At 55.4% G+C, this 14,914-nt stretch overlaps 2 protein-coding genes across 6 annotated transcripts; both read left to right on the top strand.

Moving 5' to 3' along the window:
• Nucleotides 1-888: 888 nt before the first annotated feature.
• Nucleotides 889-6,702, top strand: CD164L2 (CD164 molecule like 2). 5 transcript variants are annotated; one of them, XM_045476262.1, is made up of 7 exons: nt 2,562-2,667; nt 3,019-3,045; nt 3,132-3,299; nt 3,400-3,471; nt 4,078-4,122; nt 5,628-5,820; nt 6,374-6,702. In XM_045476262.1, the coding sequence occupies exons 3-7, from the start codon at nt 3,173-3,175 to the stop codon at nt 6,378-6,380; spliced, it is 444 nt and encodes a 147-aa protein (XP_045332218.1). In that variant the 5' UTR covers nt 2,562-2,667; nt 3,019-3,045; nt 3,132-3,172; the 3' UTR covers nt 6,381-6,702. The 5 variants fall into 5 exon arrangements, with proteins under 5 accessions (XP_045332220.1, XP_045332216.1, XP_045332215.1 ...); XM_045476264.1 differs by lacking the exons at nt 2,562-2,667; nt 3,019-3,045 and adding an exon at nt 889-1,340; XM_045476260.1 differs by lacking the exon at nt 3,019-3,045 and having other exon boundaries at nt 2,497-2,667; nt 5,676-5,820.
• Nucleotides 6,703-10,442: 3,740 nt separating this feature from the next.
• Nucleotides 10,443-14,873, top strand: FCN3 (ficolin 3). Its single transcript, XM_045482400.1, is given in 8 exon segments — nt 10,443-10,505; nt 10,507-10,529; nt 10,792-10,886; nt 11,241-11,285; nt 11,674-11,801; nt 13,311-13,440; nt 13,548-13,682; nt 14,509-14,873. Coding segments are annotated over 8 exon segments (861 nt in total). The 3' UTR covers nt 14,751-14,873.
• Nucleotides 14,874-14,914: the final 41 nt, after the last annotated feature.

Genomic DNA, 14,914 nt, shown 5'->3' with positions numbered 1-14,914 from the left:
TCTATCCTAAACATCACCGTCTCCCCTGAAGCAGCGGGGAGTGAAATTTAACCAGGGCTGACAATACCTGCAGTTCCCCCAGGTGACCACCAGATGGCCGTGAGCGCTCGCCTCCAGGTAAGACTTCTTCCTTTACCATTCTCTCTCCAATCAGGGGAATCCCATGGGCCTAGGCTCTCATTGGTGGTGGGTGTGTGTCCGAGGCACAGATAATATTCACACAAGCTCCGTGTCTAAGCTCCAAGAATCTGGGCATCATCAGCGCACACATTCTTAGCACAGACCCATTTGTTCATTCAGCCAGTATTCACTGAAAATTCCCTGGGCTTCGAGTGGGTGCTGTGGACAGAGAGATGATCTGGCCACATCCCTGCATTTTATTTCTCTCTCTGTAAAAAAAAAAAAAAAATTATTTTGTAAGTAAACTCCATGCCACACATGGGGCTCAAACTCACAACACTGAGATCAACACATCCTCTACCACCTGAGCCAAACCGGCACCCCTACATCCCTGCATTTTCAACATGCAATAAACAGTTATTGAGCATTGTGCTATTTTCCAGGCATGGTTCTAGGCCCAGGGGATACAGCAATGAACAAAAATTCTTGGCTTCTTCACAGAGCTTCCATTCTGATGGGGGAAAGATGCACAATCTATAAGTAGACACTTAACATGATATTAACTAGGGGGTCCTTGAGGGTCTCACAGACCAGAAGGACAGACTAACATGTACACAGTCACAACACGATACAATATGGTTACTTAATAAACACATACTTTGTTGGGATGAGCACTGGCTGATGTATGGAAACCAATTTGACAATAAATTTCATATTAAAGAAAAAAAAGAACCCCCCCCCCAAATAAACACCTACTTAGCCCTTAAGTGTATAGGGAGTTAACTACAGAAGAAGATAAACAGGGTTTCTCCCTTCATAGGCATTATAGCCTGGGAAACAAAAGAGTAATTCGTTATACATATGATACATATTCTGAAGGAAAAAGGAAGTAGCATGGAGAATAACCAGGGGCCCTCTTTGAAGCAGGGAGGTCATGGAACAAGTCACTGAGGAGAGAAAAGAAGAGTTTCAAAGAGAAGGCACACCAGTACGAAGTCTCTGAAGAGGGAAAGAGCTGATATGGCTGAGACAGAGAGAGGGGATGGAGACGAGATCTTGGTTTCCATTCAGGAGCTTCCCTGAGTGGGGAAGAGAAAGAGGGCAGTTTCAGAGACCTGAGGCATACTCAGGTGGAGGTGTCCATGAAGCAGATGGACCCACTGGATCCTGGGCTTACATCCTGCCCCCCCCCCCCTTTGCAACTATGTGCCCCTGAGCAGGTGATTTTTACTTTTTTTAGTTTATTTGCTTATTTTTAGTAATCGCTACACCCATCGTGGGGCTTGAACTCACGACCCCGAGATCAAGAGCCGCGTGCTCTTCTGCCTGAGCCAGCCAGGTGCCCCTGATTTTACCTCCAAAGCCCACAGATTGGGGATAACAAAACCCATGCCTAGAGGGCAGTTGTGGACATTAGATGAGAAGCTGCAGGTAAAAGCTCTTAGTGGAATGTATATTCTGCTAAGAGGTCAAAAGTGTGAAGTATGTATGTTACAGGTGGCAGCTGGGGAGGGGGCTGGAGATGGCGCTATGAGACCTGATGGCTTTCAGATGGGAACTAATGGCAGAGGAATGGCCAAAATGGCCCCAGGAGAGGTGGATGAGGGCTCAGGAAGGAACCGGGCCACCGGGGAAGAAGAGGGGGAAAGAGGAAAAGGAGGAGCAGCAGAGAAGGGGCAGGAGAGTGGACGTGAAAGAGGAGGGGGGAAAGAGAGAGAGGAGGTGCCCTCCGAGGAACCTGAGAAGTAGCCGCAGAGGGGAAAGAACCAGAAGAGGCCGGTGCCAGGGCAGGAATTGAGGCTGAAGGGGAGGCTGTGTAAAGTCCCAACTGTCCTACTAATAATGAGACCAGAGAGTGTGGTGGGTTGGAGGCAGACGTGGGAGGCTGAGGGGCAGAAGAGAGTACGACGCAAGGGGTGAAGCAAGGCGGGCAGCCAGAGCCTAGGGGCCCGCTGAAGCCAGTCCCCCAGTCGTGGAGCCTGGTTGGTGGGGTTCACTCGACAAGGCCCGGCCTGCGAGGATGTAACCTCGCGTGGAATCCAGATTTTGCCACTGTGACCTCCGCCTACCCACTCACCTTTTCTGAGCCTTAGTTTCCTCACCTGTGAAGTAGGGCTAATAACTCTCTACCGAGCAGAGTTTTCGTGAAGCCGTTGGTGGGGCCTCCCAGGACCAGGTGTGAGGCTAGCGTTGGATCCCGCCCCCTTTTGTCCGAGCCCCGCCCCAGATCGCCCAACCGAGTTCCACCAGGCCACACCCATCAACCACGCCCCTACCTGGCCCCGCCCCCGACGACCTGGCCCCACCCCGGCCGCGCCACTGGCTCCGCCCCAAAATGACCACGCCCACCTGGCCACGCCCAGGTTGCCTGGGTCTCGCTCCCCACACCCCAGCGGAGCCGAGTCCGGGAGGGACGCATCACACCAGCTCTCCGCCGACCCCCAACCCCCGCCCCGCCCATGGCCGCGCCGGGACCCCGCGCCTTACGGGCCGCGCTCTGTGGCGGCTGCTGCTGCCTCCTCCTGTGTGCCCAGCTCGCTGTGGCTGGTAACGCGGACCAGGATCTGGTTGAGGGCCCAGCCCGGGCTGGGGCAGGGGGAGCGTGCGCTTCATTCAGCCGCCTCTTCTGGAGCAGTCTGGCCTGGGGGTGGGGGGCAGGAGGGGACTTTGCAGACGAGTTCGGGGCTCTAGGGGTAGTTGAAGGGGGTTCTAGCCCTGTGTGGAGCTAGGAGTATGTAATAGGCTCCAGGGGTTGGGGGATTAGAGGCTTCAGGTGTGTCTGGGGGCAGCAGTTCTACACGGATCAAGGAACCCCAGGTGTATGCAAAGGAAGGGGACTCTGGATGAATGTGGGGGAGGTTGTGGGTGTGTGTAGCCATGTGTTTGTGGAAACTCCAGGTGTGTAGTGGGGCTTAGCGGATCCAGGTGAGTGTATGTGTGCAAACGGGGGAGAGCCACGGTAGTGGGGAAGCGGCTGCAGCTCAGTTTCAAGGAGTTGCTCCCACTCCCAGGTAAAGGAGCTCGAGGCTTTGGGCGGGGAGCCCTGCTCCGCATGAACATCTGGCCAGCTGTCCCGGGGGCCTGCAAACAGTTCAAGCTCTGTGAGCATTGTGTGGAGGGGCACAAAGCACACAACCTCTCTGGCTGCGTGTGGGAGCAGTGTCAGCCAGAGGAGCCAGGTATGGAGTTGGGCCCTCCCCAAGTCAAGTGCCCCCAGTTCTGCACCTCAGAGCCTTGGCCGCTCTCCCCAGATCCCGCCCTTACACCTTCTCCCACCAGGACACTGTGTGGCCCGAGCTGAGGTGGTCAAGGAAGGTTGCTCTGTCTACAACCGCTCAGAGTCGTGTCCAGGTAAGAGGACTCCCACTGGCCTAAGTTGGAGAGAGGAGACTACGGTGTCCCCAAGCTAGAGCCTGCCCTTCAGGAAGGAATCGGCCTCTTTCCAGGGTCTCCAGTGACTCCAGGCTCTGGGGACTTAGGAGTCCTGAAAAGGGACTATATCGTCTGTATCTGGGAGCAAACTGACCACAAAGTGGGGTCCACTTGCGTTTCTGCCTTTAGCTCACTGAGAAATCCCTTCCCCTTTCTGGCCTGTTTTCCCATCTGAAAATTGGCACAGCCAGAGGGTCCAGGACAGATGTGTAGAGGGGATGGAGGAGTTATCTTGCCTAATTTAAAACACAGGACTTCAGAATCAGAAGTTCAGAAGGGAATGGGGAGGGAGGGCTTGTTGGAGGGGGTGGCATCAGAGATGACCCTTAAAGGTAGAGATGGAGAGAGGCCACTTCTGGTGGAAGAGCTGTGTGAACTAAGGCTTGAAAGTATGTCAGGTGGACCCGGACCCGGACCAGGGAGCCTGATCTGAGTCAGAAGTTCGGCTGTTAGCCTGGGCTGGGGTCTTGGTGGGGGCCAGAGAATGGGAGGGCTGGCTTCGTATGGATTCCCTTGTCTTTCCAGCTGCCCACCACCACCCCACCTATGAACCAAAGACAGTCACAACAGGTAGGTGCTACCTGGGAGAATGGTAGAGGTGGGAGGACTAGAGTTGCCAGCAAAGACAGAGCCGGGCTCAGGCACTACAATGCTCTGTGACCTCAGCCCTGTGACTTCTGCTGAGAAGAAGTCTCCACATCTGTAAAATGGGTTGGGTAATCCCTCACAGAGTTGCTGCGAGAATTTTATGAGCAGGTGTATGGCGCCTAGTTCAATGTCTGACATATAGAAACAATCGGGAAATGATGGTTGCCATCCCTTCTCCCCAACACCAGCAGTTCTGGGAGCTCGGGCTGACTCTCAGAACCTGCCCTTGGTGCTGAAGGGTGTGTGGCTCAGGTTGCCAACAAGATGTAGCGCAGTGACTACCTGCCCACTGCAGCCCCCAGGTCCAGAGAGGGTCACAAAGCAGGTTCCTGGCAGAGCGGAAGCAAGAACTCTGCCCCTTGGTTCCCACTGCCCCTCAGGGCCTGGAGGTCACCAGACTTGGTAGGGATGGCTGCAGAGGCTTTTGGTTAATTAAAGCCAGAAACTTGATCTTGGAGGCTGAATTATTGATGGCCCAGCTCCCTCCGGCTGAGCCCCAGATCGGTCTTGGGCAGCTCATTTCTTCCCTCTCCTCCTCCCCCAGTGTCCTTCTCTGGGGCTCCCTGAGCTTGTAGCTGGGACCCCCTTTGCCCTTCCTATTCTCAGGCCCCCTTACACAAGTTATACCCTCCAGGAGGAGGACCCAGCTCCTAGCTGGGCCCCTCTCCAGTGCCCCAGAATGATCTTCCACCACCAGTCCTGCCCTGCCCTGGCACCTGGCCTAGGGCCTGAAATCGAATCCGTGGTGGGAGTTGATGGCTAACATGGCACAGCTGGGAGCCACCCAGACAGCCTGGCAACCGTGGGCCCTAAGACAGGACAGGGGAAAGGGTCAGGGGATGCTGTGAGACTGGCTCTGTCTTAACTGTGAGGTGACTGGACAGATCTCACCCTCAGAACCCAGCTTCTCCTTCTGACATACATGGTCTAGTCTCCATGGACCCACTTGGTAGGGTGTGGGCCTCCCCTTCTTCCTTCTCTAAGGGCTCGGATGTTGGGCGACTCCAGGGTCTGGGGACTTAGGAGTCCTGAAAAGGGACTATATCCTCTGCATCTGGGCTTTGAACCCTGAGACCCGAGGCCAAAAGAAACTCTCAGCTGAAGGGCTCTAGACGCTTAACTTCTGGGTCTATCCTCACCCTGCCGGGCCAGCGTGGGATAGGGGGGCTGGAACGGAGCTCATTGCTATCAGGACCATGTGATCCTGAGGCCCAGAGAGGACGTGAAAGACATCAAGCCACAGAGCAACTGGGAGCAGAGCCAGGGCTGGAGCCAAGGCCTCACCCTCCCCTGCCCCAGGCACTGCCCCTCCCAGTAGGCGCTTCCCAGCTGCCCACAGGATTGGGCTGAACTTCTGAGCCTGCTGTTCAAGGCTCCCATTTTGAGGACTGGGGCCTCCAGGCGACCTGTGCTGGTTATTGGGGTAGGGCTAGGATCCTGGTCCACAGTGGCCTGCTATGACCTGCACCCTGCAGGGAGCCCCCCAGTCCCTGAAGCCCACGGCCCTGGCTTTGATGGGGCCAGCTTCATTGGGGGCGTCGTGCTCGTGCTGAGCCTGCAGGCAGCGGCCTTCTTCGTCTTGCGCTTCCTCAAGGCCAAGGACAGCACCTACCAGACACTGTGAGTACCTGGCCTGCCAGTAGGGTCTCAGCTCACTTCCCCCACCTGACTCTTGCCCTTTAGGTCCCCTTTAAGTGCCAGTGCACTGTCTTCTCAATGGGGCAGCACTAAGGGCAGGGCAGTGTGTTCCCCACATCATCACCCATGGGAGCCATGCTTCTCAACATGTGGGGTTCTCTCTGCCCCTTGCTGGCTGGGGCCAGGACTCAGCCTGGACCCTGTGTCTGAGAGCCCGACTGAGCCCATCTGTCTTTGTCCCTCATGCTGCCAGCAGAGAGGAGAACCAGTAGGTGACGTAGCCCAGGCAAGCCTTCGTTCTGCAGCTCTGGGGCCGCAGGCAGGAGCCTGGGATGTGTGTGCGGTTTGGGTTTCCTCTAAGAAGGGGGGCTGCTCTGAGGCCCCCGTGTGCCGTGTGTGTGTGGTGGGGTGGGTTGCTGCAGCCTCCATTCAAGTGTGCTCTTCCAGCCACTGCCTGCTTCCTGGGGGTGGGGGTCCTCAGCCCGGCTGAGGCAGGGCCACTGCCCTGAGTGCCCTCTCTGTCTGGCCTCTGCAGAATCTGACCCCCTTCAGGCCTGGATTCCACACTGAGGGGAAGGAGGATGAAGAGGCTGCCCTCTCGGCCCCCTTGTAGGTGCCGGGGTGGGAAAAACTTTGGCCACCGATTTCTGGCCCCTGTGGGCATTAAGCAGGCTCAGTGCCTGGCAGCTGACATCCCCTCCTGTCCTGGGCCTGGTACCTGCAGCTGAGAGCATCCTTCAACCACCTCGCGTCTTATCCATTATCCCTGTGGGCCCCCTGCTTGGCACGGGGTCTGTGCCTGCCTCTTCCCACCCACCTGGCACTGCCCCCAAATAAAGGAATTCTTTCCAGCACTGTGCTTCACATCCTGTGTCTTGGGCTGTGTGGGTTTGTTGGGGTTGGGGTACAGCTGTTGTCCTCTCCTTAATGAGAATTCAACCTTGGACTGTTACTGTCACCTTTTAAAACATTTTCAAGGGTGCCTGGGTGGCTCAGTCAGTTGAGCGTGTGACTTCAACTCGGGTCATGATCTCGCTGCTCGTGAGTTCAAGCCCCGCATCGGGCTCTGTGCTGACAGCTCAGAGCCTGGAGCCTGCTTCAGATTCTGTGTCTCCGTCTCTCTCTATCCCTCCCTGCTCATGCTCTGTCTCTCTCAGTCTCAAAAATAAACATTAAAAAAAAATTTTTTTTTTAATATTTTCATTTGTTATACGTGTTTAACCCTCTTCCCCCGCCCTTTATAGATGAGTCTGTGGAGGCTCAGAAAGGTAGAAACACTTGCTCAAGATCATGCAGTAGGACAGGGGAGAGCTGGGATTTGAATCCAGGTTTTTCTGACTCCAGAATAAGCAGAAGTTCAGAATTCCCCCACAGAGGCATCTTCAGGCTCTCTCGGCTCCTAAAGTTAGGTCTCTGCCCCAATGCCAAGGTGGAGATGCCCCTAGGACTCAACAGCCATTTCTGTACTCGTGGCCTTCCTCACTCAGGCCCTCTTGGAAAGCCCCTGCCCTCCCATGCCCACCTCCTCCGCTTCTCTCCCACCCCACTTCACCCCACCCCTGCCCAGAAGTCTTCCCTGACTGATAACATCTCCCGCTGCTGGGGCACTTGCTGGAAACAGGGCATGTGGCTAAGAGTCTGACGGTGTTATCTGATTTCATCCCATGATTGTCCCAGGAAGTGGAGTGGAGAGGCCATAGAGGGTGATGGTGGCGAGGTCAGCAGGTGGAGCCTGACTGCTCTGTGTGAACTGGAGGAAGTTATATCCCAGCCCTGGCCGTGCTTCCCCGTCTGTAAAGTGGGGTAACAGCAGTGTCTATCTCCGTGGGCTCTGGGGAAGATTCAGAGCGGATGCACAAGCTCAATCCGCATTCCACACGCCATCACCCCACAGCCTTTGTGCCACTTCCTGCCCCTGGGCCCGGCCTCCCTGCACTCCAGCTGGAAGGGCACTGAGGGACCCTGGGGCCCGCAGCAGTTCTGGCTCCTCCTCGGCCTCACAGAGCACTCACCTGCCCACTCGTGCCACCATCGACATGCCTAACAGTCACCTCCTCGCCCCTCCCCTTTCACACTTCCACCAAAGCCCCCGTCTCCGACATCAGCCTCCCCTTTGAGCGCCCCTTTCTTTTTTTTTTTTTTTAATTTTTTTTTTCAACGTTTATTTATTTTTGGGACAGAGAGAGACAGAGCATGAACGGGGGAGGGGCAGAGAGAGAGGGAGACACAGAATCGGAAACAGGCTCCAGGCCCTGAGCCATCAGCCCAGAGCCCGATGCGGGTCTCGAACTCACGGACCGCGAGATCGTGACCTGGCTGAAGTCGGACGCTTAACCGACTGTGCCACCCAGGCGCCCCTGAGCGCCCCTTTCTCAATACTCGATCTACTCCTTGCTCCCAGCCTGTCTGGCTTTCTCTCTTCTCCAAGCCTTTATACACGAAGTTTCTCCTGCCTGGATCGCCCTCCCTTGGCTTCTCCACCCAGCACTTAGTGCTGGCAGGGATAATGCCCATCCTTTCCAGAACTGAGGGAGGAAATGCCCCCACCTCCTTCTGATTTTACCATCAGTTAAGGAAATTTCTTTTGGATGTTTGCTTTTTCCAAAGTAGAAAATGCCTGTAAGGAACAAAAGGACGATACAGATTTAAGAAAAAAAAATTTTTTTTCCAACGTTTATTTATTTTTGGGACAGAGAGAGACAGAGCATGAACGGGGGAGGGGCAGAGAGAGAGGGAGACACAGAATCGGAAACAGGCTCCAGGCTCTGAGCCATCAGCCCAGAGCCCGACGCGGGGCTCGAACTCACGGACTGCGAGATCGTGACCTGGCTGAAGTCGGACGCTTAACCGACTGTGCCACCCAGGCGCCCCCAGATTTTTTTTATAGAAAGAGTGAGAAACCCTTTCCCCCTGGTCCCACTCCCCAGAAATAATTATGCTTAACAGCACATTTCAGGGGTAACCTGGGTGGCTCAGTCGGTCAAGCGTCCAGCTCTCGGTTTTGGCTCAGGTCGTGGTCTCATGGTTCCTGAGTTTGAGCCCTGAGTCGGGCTCCCTGCTGACAACGCGGAGCCTGCTTGGGATTCTCTCTCTCTCCCTCTCTCTCTCTCTCTCTCTCTCTCTCTGCCCCTCCCCCCACTCATCCTCTCTCTCAAAATAAATAAAATAAACTTAAAATTTTAAATTATAAATAGCACATGATAAATACGCTTGTCTGCAAATCTTGGCACACCTGTGGAAGAATGTGGGGAGGAGAGATCCCTTGAATTGGAATTTCAGGATCTCAGAGGCCATCTCATGGACCCATCCTGTCTGGCAAGCTCGGCCTCCACCTTCTGACACCCGCTTTGTACCCCAGCCCTCCCTGCTCCCACAAGCACTGAGAAGAGAGGGCTTGAGAAGGCTTTCAGGGAAGGTTTGATGAATGAATGAGTGAGTGAAAGAATGGATGAGTGAACGAACAAGCAAATGAGGCTTCTCTCTGCTTTCCTGTCACCTGAGGTCCCTCTCCAGCTCAGTCGTCAGTCCTCACATCTGGACTGTGGCTACTGCCCCCTCACTGGCCTCCTAGCCTCCAGACCTGCCCTGCACAGTCTGCCCACTCAATGGTCTGCCTATATTAGTAACTACTTCCTAAGCCCTGCCAGGGGCTCCCCAACAGGCTTGAGAGTGGATATGAAGTCCCTTTGTCAAGAGTGCCTCTCTCCCTGGCGGGGTGCTTGGGCGAGATCTCTGTGGGCCCAGGCAGACAAGTGTCAGTGCACAAGCCACGTCCTGCCTCTGGGCCTCGTTTTCTCCTTGTTTATTCATTCCTTTAACCAATATTTATTGAGCACCTGCTTTGTGCCAAGCATGTAACCCAGGGCCAATAATGACTATGAGCCAGGCTGTATAAGGACCAGAGGCAACGCACAAACAGCACCCAGCAGGACTTGTGGATTGCAGTAAGTGCCCAACAAATGGTAGCCGTGGTCATTACAAAAATTTTTTTTTAATGTTTATTTATTTTTGAGAGACAGAATGTGAGCAGGGGAGGGGCAGACAGAGAGGGAGACACAGGATCCGAAGCAGGCTCCAGGCTCTGAGCTGTCAGCAAACAGCCCGATGCGGGACTCGAACCCACGAATGGTGAGATCATGACCTGAGCCAAAGTGGGACGCTTAACCAACTGAGCCACCCAGGTGCCCCCTAGCCATGGTCATTCTTAACACTTGACAAGGACCAGGGAAGGACTCCTGGAGGAGATGGTGTTAGGGCTGGATCTTCACCAGACGGGGGGGGGGGAAGGGGGTGCTTCACAAGTAGAGATGGAGAGGAGGGCATTCCAGATGGAAGGCACAGAACGAGCAAAGGTTCAAAGGCAGAAAAGTCCTATGTGAATCCAAAGGTCTGGAGAGACGGCTGCAGAGCCCTGGAGGCCAGGATCAAAAGTTGGACTCCATCCTTGTCCCGGGGGCTGAGGGAAGAAATGCCTCCACCTCCCGCTGGCTCCGACTTGAAGGAGGGGGTGTCCCTTGGAAGGGACAATGGGAGGAAGTCTTGTTCTATGTTCTCCCACCAGCTTGGCCCCCTTATAAACTGGTATCCTCTGGGGCACCAGCAAGATGGGCCTACTGTGGACCCCACTCTCCCTTTTGCTCCTCTTGCTTGGTTGCTTGGGAAGCCTGCCAGGACCACCCCAACTGCCCAGGTAGCAGCCTAAGATGCTCTCCCCACCCACCCGCCCTCACTCCTTCCCTGGGGGTCCTTCTCCCGCCCAACCTCACAGAGCTGCAAGGAGCAGCGTGGGCTCTGGACTGTAAATGTATGCAAATTGATGCAAATGGTGCAGCTCTGGAGGCAAGGGTCCTGACAGCTAGAATCTGGGAGATGGAAAGAGAACCGCAGAGGGGCCTGGAAGAGATACACCCGTTCCCCCATGCCCACCCTGTGGCCACCCGGCCCTGCTTCTTCCCCCAGGGGACTGGAAGCCAGCAAAGTGGTCCTCCTGCCCAGTTGTCCTGGAGCCCCAGGAAGTCCCAGAGAGAAAGGAGCTGCAGGCCCTCAAGGTGAGAGATGCCGGGGAGAAGGCAGGGACCCGGGGTGAACTGGGCAGGCTGGGGATCAGCGGTTACTGGTTACTGTCTGTGCTGAGAGGCCATGACCAAGAGGCAAGGAACCTAACGCGTGCCAGGCCGTGGGCTGGATGCCCAGCATCCCAAGTTTGACTCTGGGAGGTAGCTGGTTCTATCCCCAGTTTGCTGAGGGGGGTGTGAGGCTCAGAGATGATAAACTGTGTGCCCACGATCACAGAGCCAGGAAGGACTGCAGCTGGGATTTGACTTCAGCCTCCAAGTCACTCATTGCCTTTTGGCCCTGGGCATGGGGTGGGACTTAAGGCACCTTGGTCTCTGGGATTTCAGGGCAACCTGGACCACCTGGCAAGATGGGCCCCAAGGGTGAGCCTGGTGGAGTGTGTGGGACCATGGACTTCCTCTGCTTTCTTTGCTTCTGTCCCTGGACTAGAGAGGGGTGTCTCTGCTTAGCCATGGTTCAGCAATCCACTATGATTGCCCCCCAGGGGGCAGGGGGTGGGTAGAAGGCTGGGAGAGGAGGGGAAGATTAGGAAGGGGCCTGGGCACCCTCCCTTGGGTTTGAGGGCCCTCCCTTGGGAGTACTCAGACCTCAGATCCAACACTCTGTCTTTCCCTGGGGAAAGACTCCCTGTGTAGAGTCCCTCTTCAGGAGCCATTGAGAGGGTTCCTGGGGTCCCACACTTGGCCTGTTCCATTGTCCGCAGGGCGAGGGTTGGGAGATACTGTGGCAGCACATCTCAGCCCATCTCTCCTTCCCCAGGCCCCAGAAACTTCCAGGAGCTGCGGAGCCGGGGTGCCACGTTGAGCGGCTGGTACCGTCTATGCCTACTCGAGGGTAGAGCCCTCCCAGTTTTTTGTGACATGGACACCAAAGAGGGCGGCTGGCTGGTGAGTGCCAGGGAGACTCGGGGGCTCAGAGGCCAGGCCCAGTGGGCACTTCTTCCTCTTGGACCCTAGGGGGAGCCAGAGCCCTCTGGAGCTAAAGCATTCCTTCGAGTCCTTCACGGACCAATGCTTACTGAGCTCCCAGAGGGCCTGAAGAAGTCTGAGAAGGCTCCTCAAAGGAGATGCCATTTGAAGGGGCCTTGAAGGCTGTATAGAAGTTCTCTAGATAGATGCGGAACTGAAGTGCATTCCAAGTAGAAGGAAAGACAAACACACAGGGAGGCAGGAGAACACAAGACGGTTTGAGGAGACCTTGTGAATGAGCTGGGAGCAGATAAGAGGCCAGCTAATGTCTACAGGTGTGGGTCAAGGACGGATTAAGGGCCTCTGCAAAGGCCAGTTCGTGGAGGGCATTGAATGACTGAGGATCACCGGAGGCATCAGGCAGCCATGAAAGTGTTGTAAACAGGGGAGGGACCTGGTCAGACTTACGTTTTAGGGAAAAGACTCAGGCTGCACCATGGAAGGTGCATGGCAGTGGGGGTAGGATGGAGGCAGGGACACAGGTTAGGAGGAATTCAGGGGCCCCGGGCCACAGTGGAAGGGGAGGTGCTTAGACTGAAGGATATTGAGGAGGGAAACTGCAGGGCCTAAGGACAGCTTAGCCTGCAGTGGGGACCGAGGGGCATCAGGGTAAGGCTAGGACTCGAGCTTGGGCCTCTGGAGGTGACCTCTCTGCTCTGATATCTCGATTCCCATAGTAAGTTAAGGAGGTTATTTTGACCTGACTTGATCAAATTTGATCCCAGCACGACTGACCGTCCTCTAAGGACAGGGCAGATGTTCCCAATCATTTCAGTCTCCCTGGGACTTGTCAGGCTTTGGCAAGAGGTTGAGTGTCAGAAGTTAGTAAGGGAATGTCGAGTTCATCACTATTCACAGGCAAAGATTGGGGCGCCAGGCTGGCTGAGTCAGTGGAGCGTGCAGCTCTTTTTTCTTTTTTTTTTTTTTTAATTTTTTTTTTTAACGTTTATTTATTTTTGAGACAGAGAGAGACAGAGCATGAACGGGGGAGGGTCAGAGAGAGGGAGACACAGAATCTGAAACAGGCTCCAGGCTCTGAGCTGTCAGCACAGAGCCCGACGCGGGGCTCGAACTCACGGAGTGCGAGATCATGACCTGAGCTGAAGTCGGCCGCTTAACCGACTGAGCCACCCAGGCGCCCCTGGAGCGTGCAGCTCTTGATCTTGGGGTCGTGAGTTTGAACCCCCATTGGGTGTAGAGATTAACCTAAAAAAAATAAAAATCTTTAGAAAATAAAAACAAAAGTCACTTGGACTTACACGTTACTAACAAGCCCCCAATCCAAAGAGGGGGCAGGTGTCCACCCTCCCCTCACAGTTCACCCACTCTCCGCTGCCACAGGACCCCCCACCCCCACCCCCGGCTTCTCCTCATGACCTGCCCGGCCTGGAGTAATGGCTGCTGAGCTGGCCTTCTCTGCCTCCTTAGGTGTTCCAGAGGCGACAGGATGGGTCCATGGATTTCTTCCGCTCTTGGTCTGCCTACAAAGCAGGTTTTGGGAGCCAGGAGTCTGACTTCTGACTGGGGAATGAGAATTTGCACCAGCTCACTGTTCAGGGTAAATTCCCAGCAGGTCCCAGGAAGTTTGGGGGGCATTTCTCTGGCACTCTGAATCCTCACCCTGGATCTGAGGATTCCTCCACCCGTGCCTCATCTTCCCTCCAGGTACCTGGGAGCTGCGGGTGGAGTTGGAGGACTTCACTGGCAACCACACCTTTGCCCGCTATGAGGCTTTCCGCCTCCTCGGGGAGGCAGATCACTACCAGCTGGTGCTGGGCAAGTTCTCGGAGGGCACTGCAGGTGAGTGAACCTGAGGTGGGGCCCAGGGCAGGGAAAGAAGGTGAGGGAGGCTGGATCCACTCCCAGTGTGACCACGGCCTCCATCACTGACCCAGGGCAATTTCTTCCCCTCTGCGAGCCTTGGTTTCCTCATCTGAGAAATGGCACCCATGAGACAGAATGGTGCAGGCAGGAGTGAAGAAATTGGGCTCTGGAGGCCAACAGTCCTGAGTCTGTATCCAGCTCTTTCATTTACTAACAGTGTGACCTTGGGCAAGCTCCTTGCCTATCAGTTTCCTCCCCTGTCAGTTTCCTCCCCTGTAAAATGGGTGAAGAGGCAGGGAGGGAGGATGTGAGAGCCATCTGAGGCCCTGCTGAGCATCTGCCCTATCTGCTTCAGAAGAGGAAGCAGGGAAGGTTTGGTTTTTTGGTTTTTTGTTTTTTGGGTTTTTTTCAGAGAAACAGTGACTGTTGAGGAGAGACTTCAAAGAGGGAAGTGGTTGTGGGGACGTGCCTCAGGATCCCCCTTGCCCGGGCATTGAGAAGTCCCTCCCAGCTCCCCCAGGCAGAGCTGTTCAGGCTGCTGATGGGAGCTGGGGATTCTGGGAGGGAGACAAGGCAGAGGGAGGAGCAAGTGGCCTTGGAGCCACAGTCCCGAGTTCAAGTCCCACTACCACCGTGACTAGCCGAGTGACCTTGGGAGAACACTCTGGCTCCTTGGTACTGCTGTTTCCTCCTGGGGCCTGATAACGTCCACCTCACGGTGGCTCTGAGGCTCCTGTGAGATCATCTCTTCAAGGGTGCCAGGCATGGTGCCCAGCTCCCAGGTGCCTCCATCCCCTGTCAGCAGACTCCCTGAGCCTCCACAACGGGAAGCCCTTTACCACCTACGATGCTGACCACGATACAAGCAAGAGCAACTGTGCCGTGACTGTCCACGGTGCCTGGTGGTACGGATCCTGCTACCGGTCCAATCTCAACAGGCGTTACGCAACCTCTGAGGCCACCGCTCACAAGTATGGCATCGACTGGGCCTCAGGCCGGGGCGTGGGCCACCCTTACCGCAAGGTTCACATGATGCTTCGCTAGGACACCGTGGCAGCCAGCACCCTTATCTATCCTGTACAGCTTCCGGACCGAGGGCTACGCTCCCCATTGCCAAACGCCTCTGCTCCCCTGTCCACGTTTAAAAATAAAATCACTTTAACCCTTTCCAGGCTTGCAGGACTCTTCTAGTGACTGGGAAAAACTCA

This window comes from Leopardus geoffroyi, chromosome C1 (assembly GCF_018350155.1).
Source record: "Leopardus geoffroyi isolate Oge1 chromosome C1, O.geoffroyi_Oge1_pat1.0, whole genome shotgun sequence".
Classification (NCBI taxonomy): domain Eukaryota; kingdom Metazoa; phylum Chordata; class Mammalia; order Carnivora; family Felidae; genus Leopardus; species Leopardus geoffroyi.
Note: the sequence above shows the minus strand (reverse complement) of the source record. Positions and strands in the feature narration are given on the sequence as shown.

What these genes read in the sequence shown, in the direction of transcription:
- CD164L2 (XM_045476259.1), top strand. Translation starts at nt 2,580, where the DNA reads ATGGCCGCGCCGGGACCCCGCGCCTTACGGGCCGCGCTCTGTGGCGGC. An exon ending in GTGTCAGCCAGAGGAGCCAG is followed by an intron (nt 3,300 to 3,399) that starts GTATGGAGTTGG and finishes TTCTCCCACCAG; the next exon opens with GACACTGTGTGGCCCGAGCT. An exon ending in ACCAAAGACAGTCACAACAG is followed by an intron (nt 4,123 to 5,627) that starts GTAGGTGCTACC and finishes TTATTGGGGTAG; the next exon opens with GGCTAGGATCCTGGTCCACA.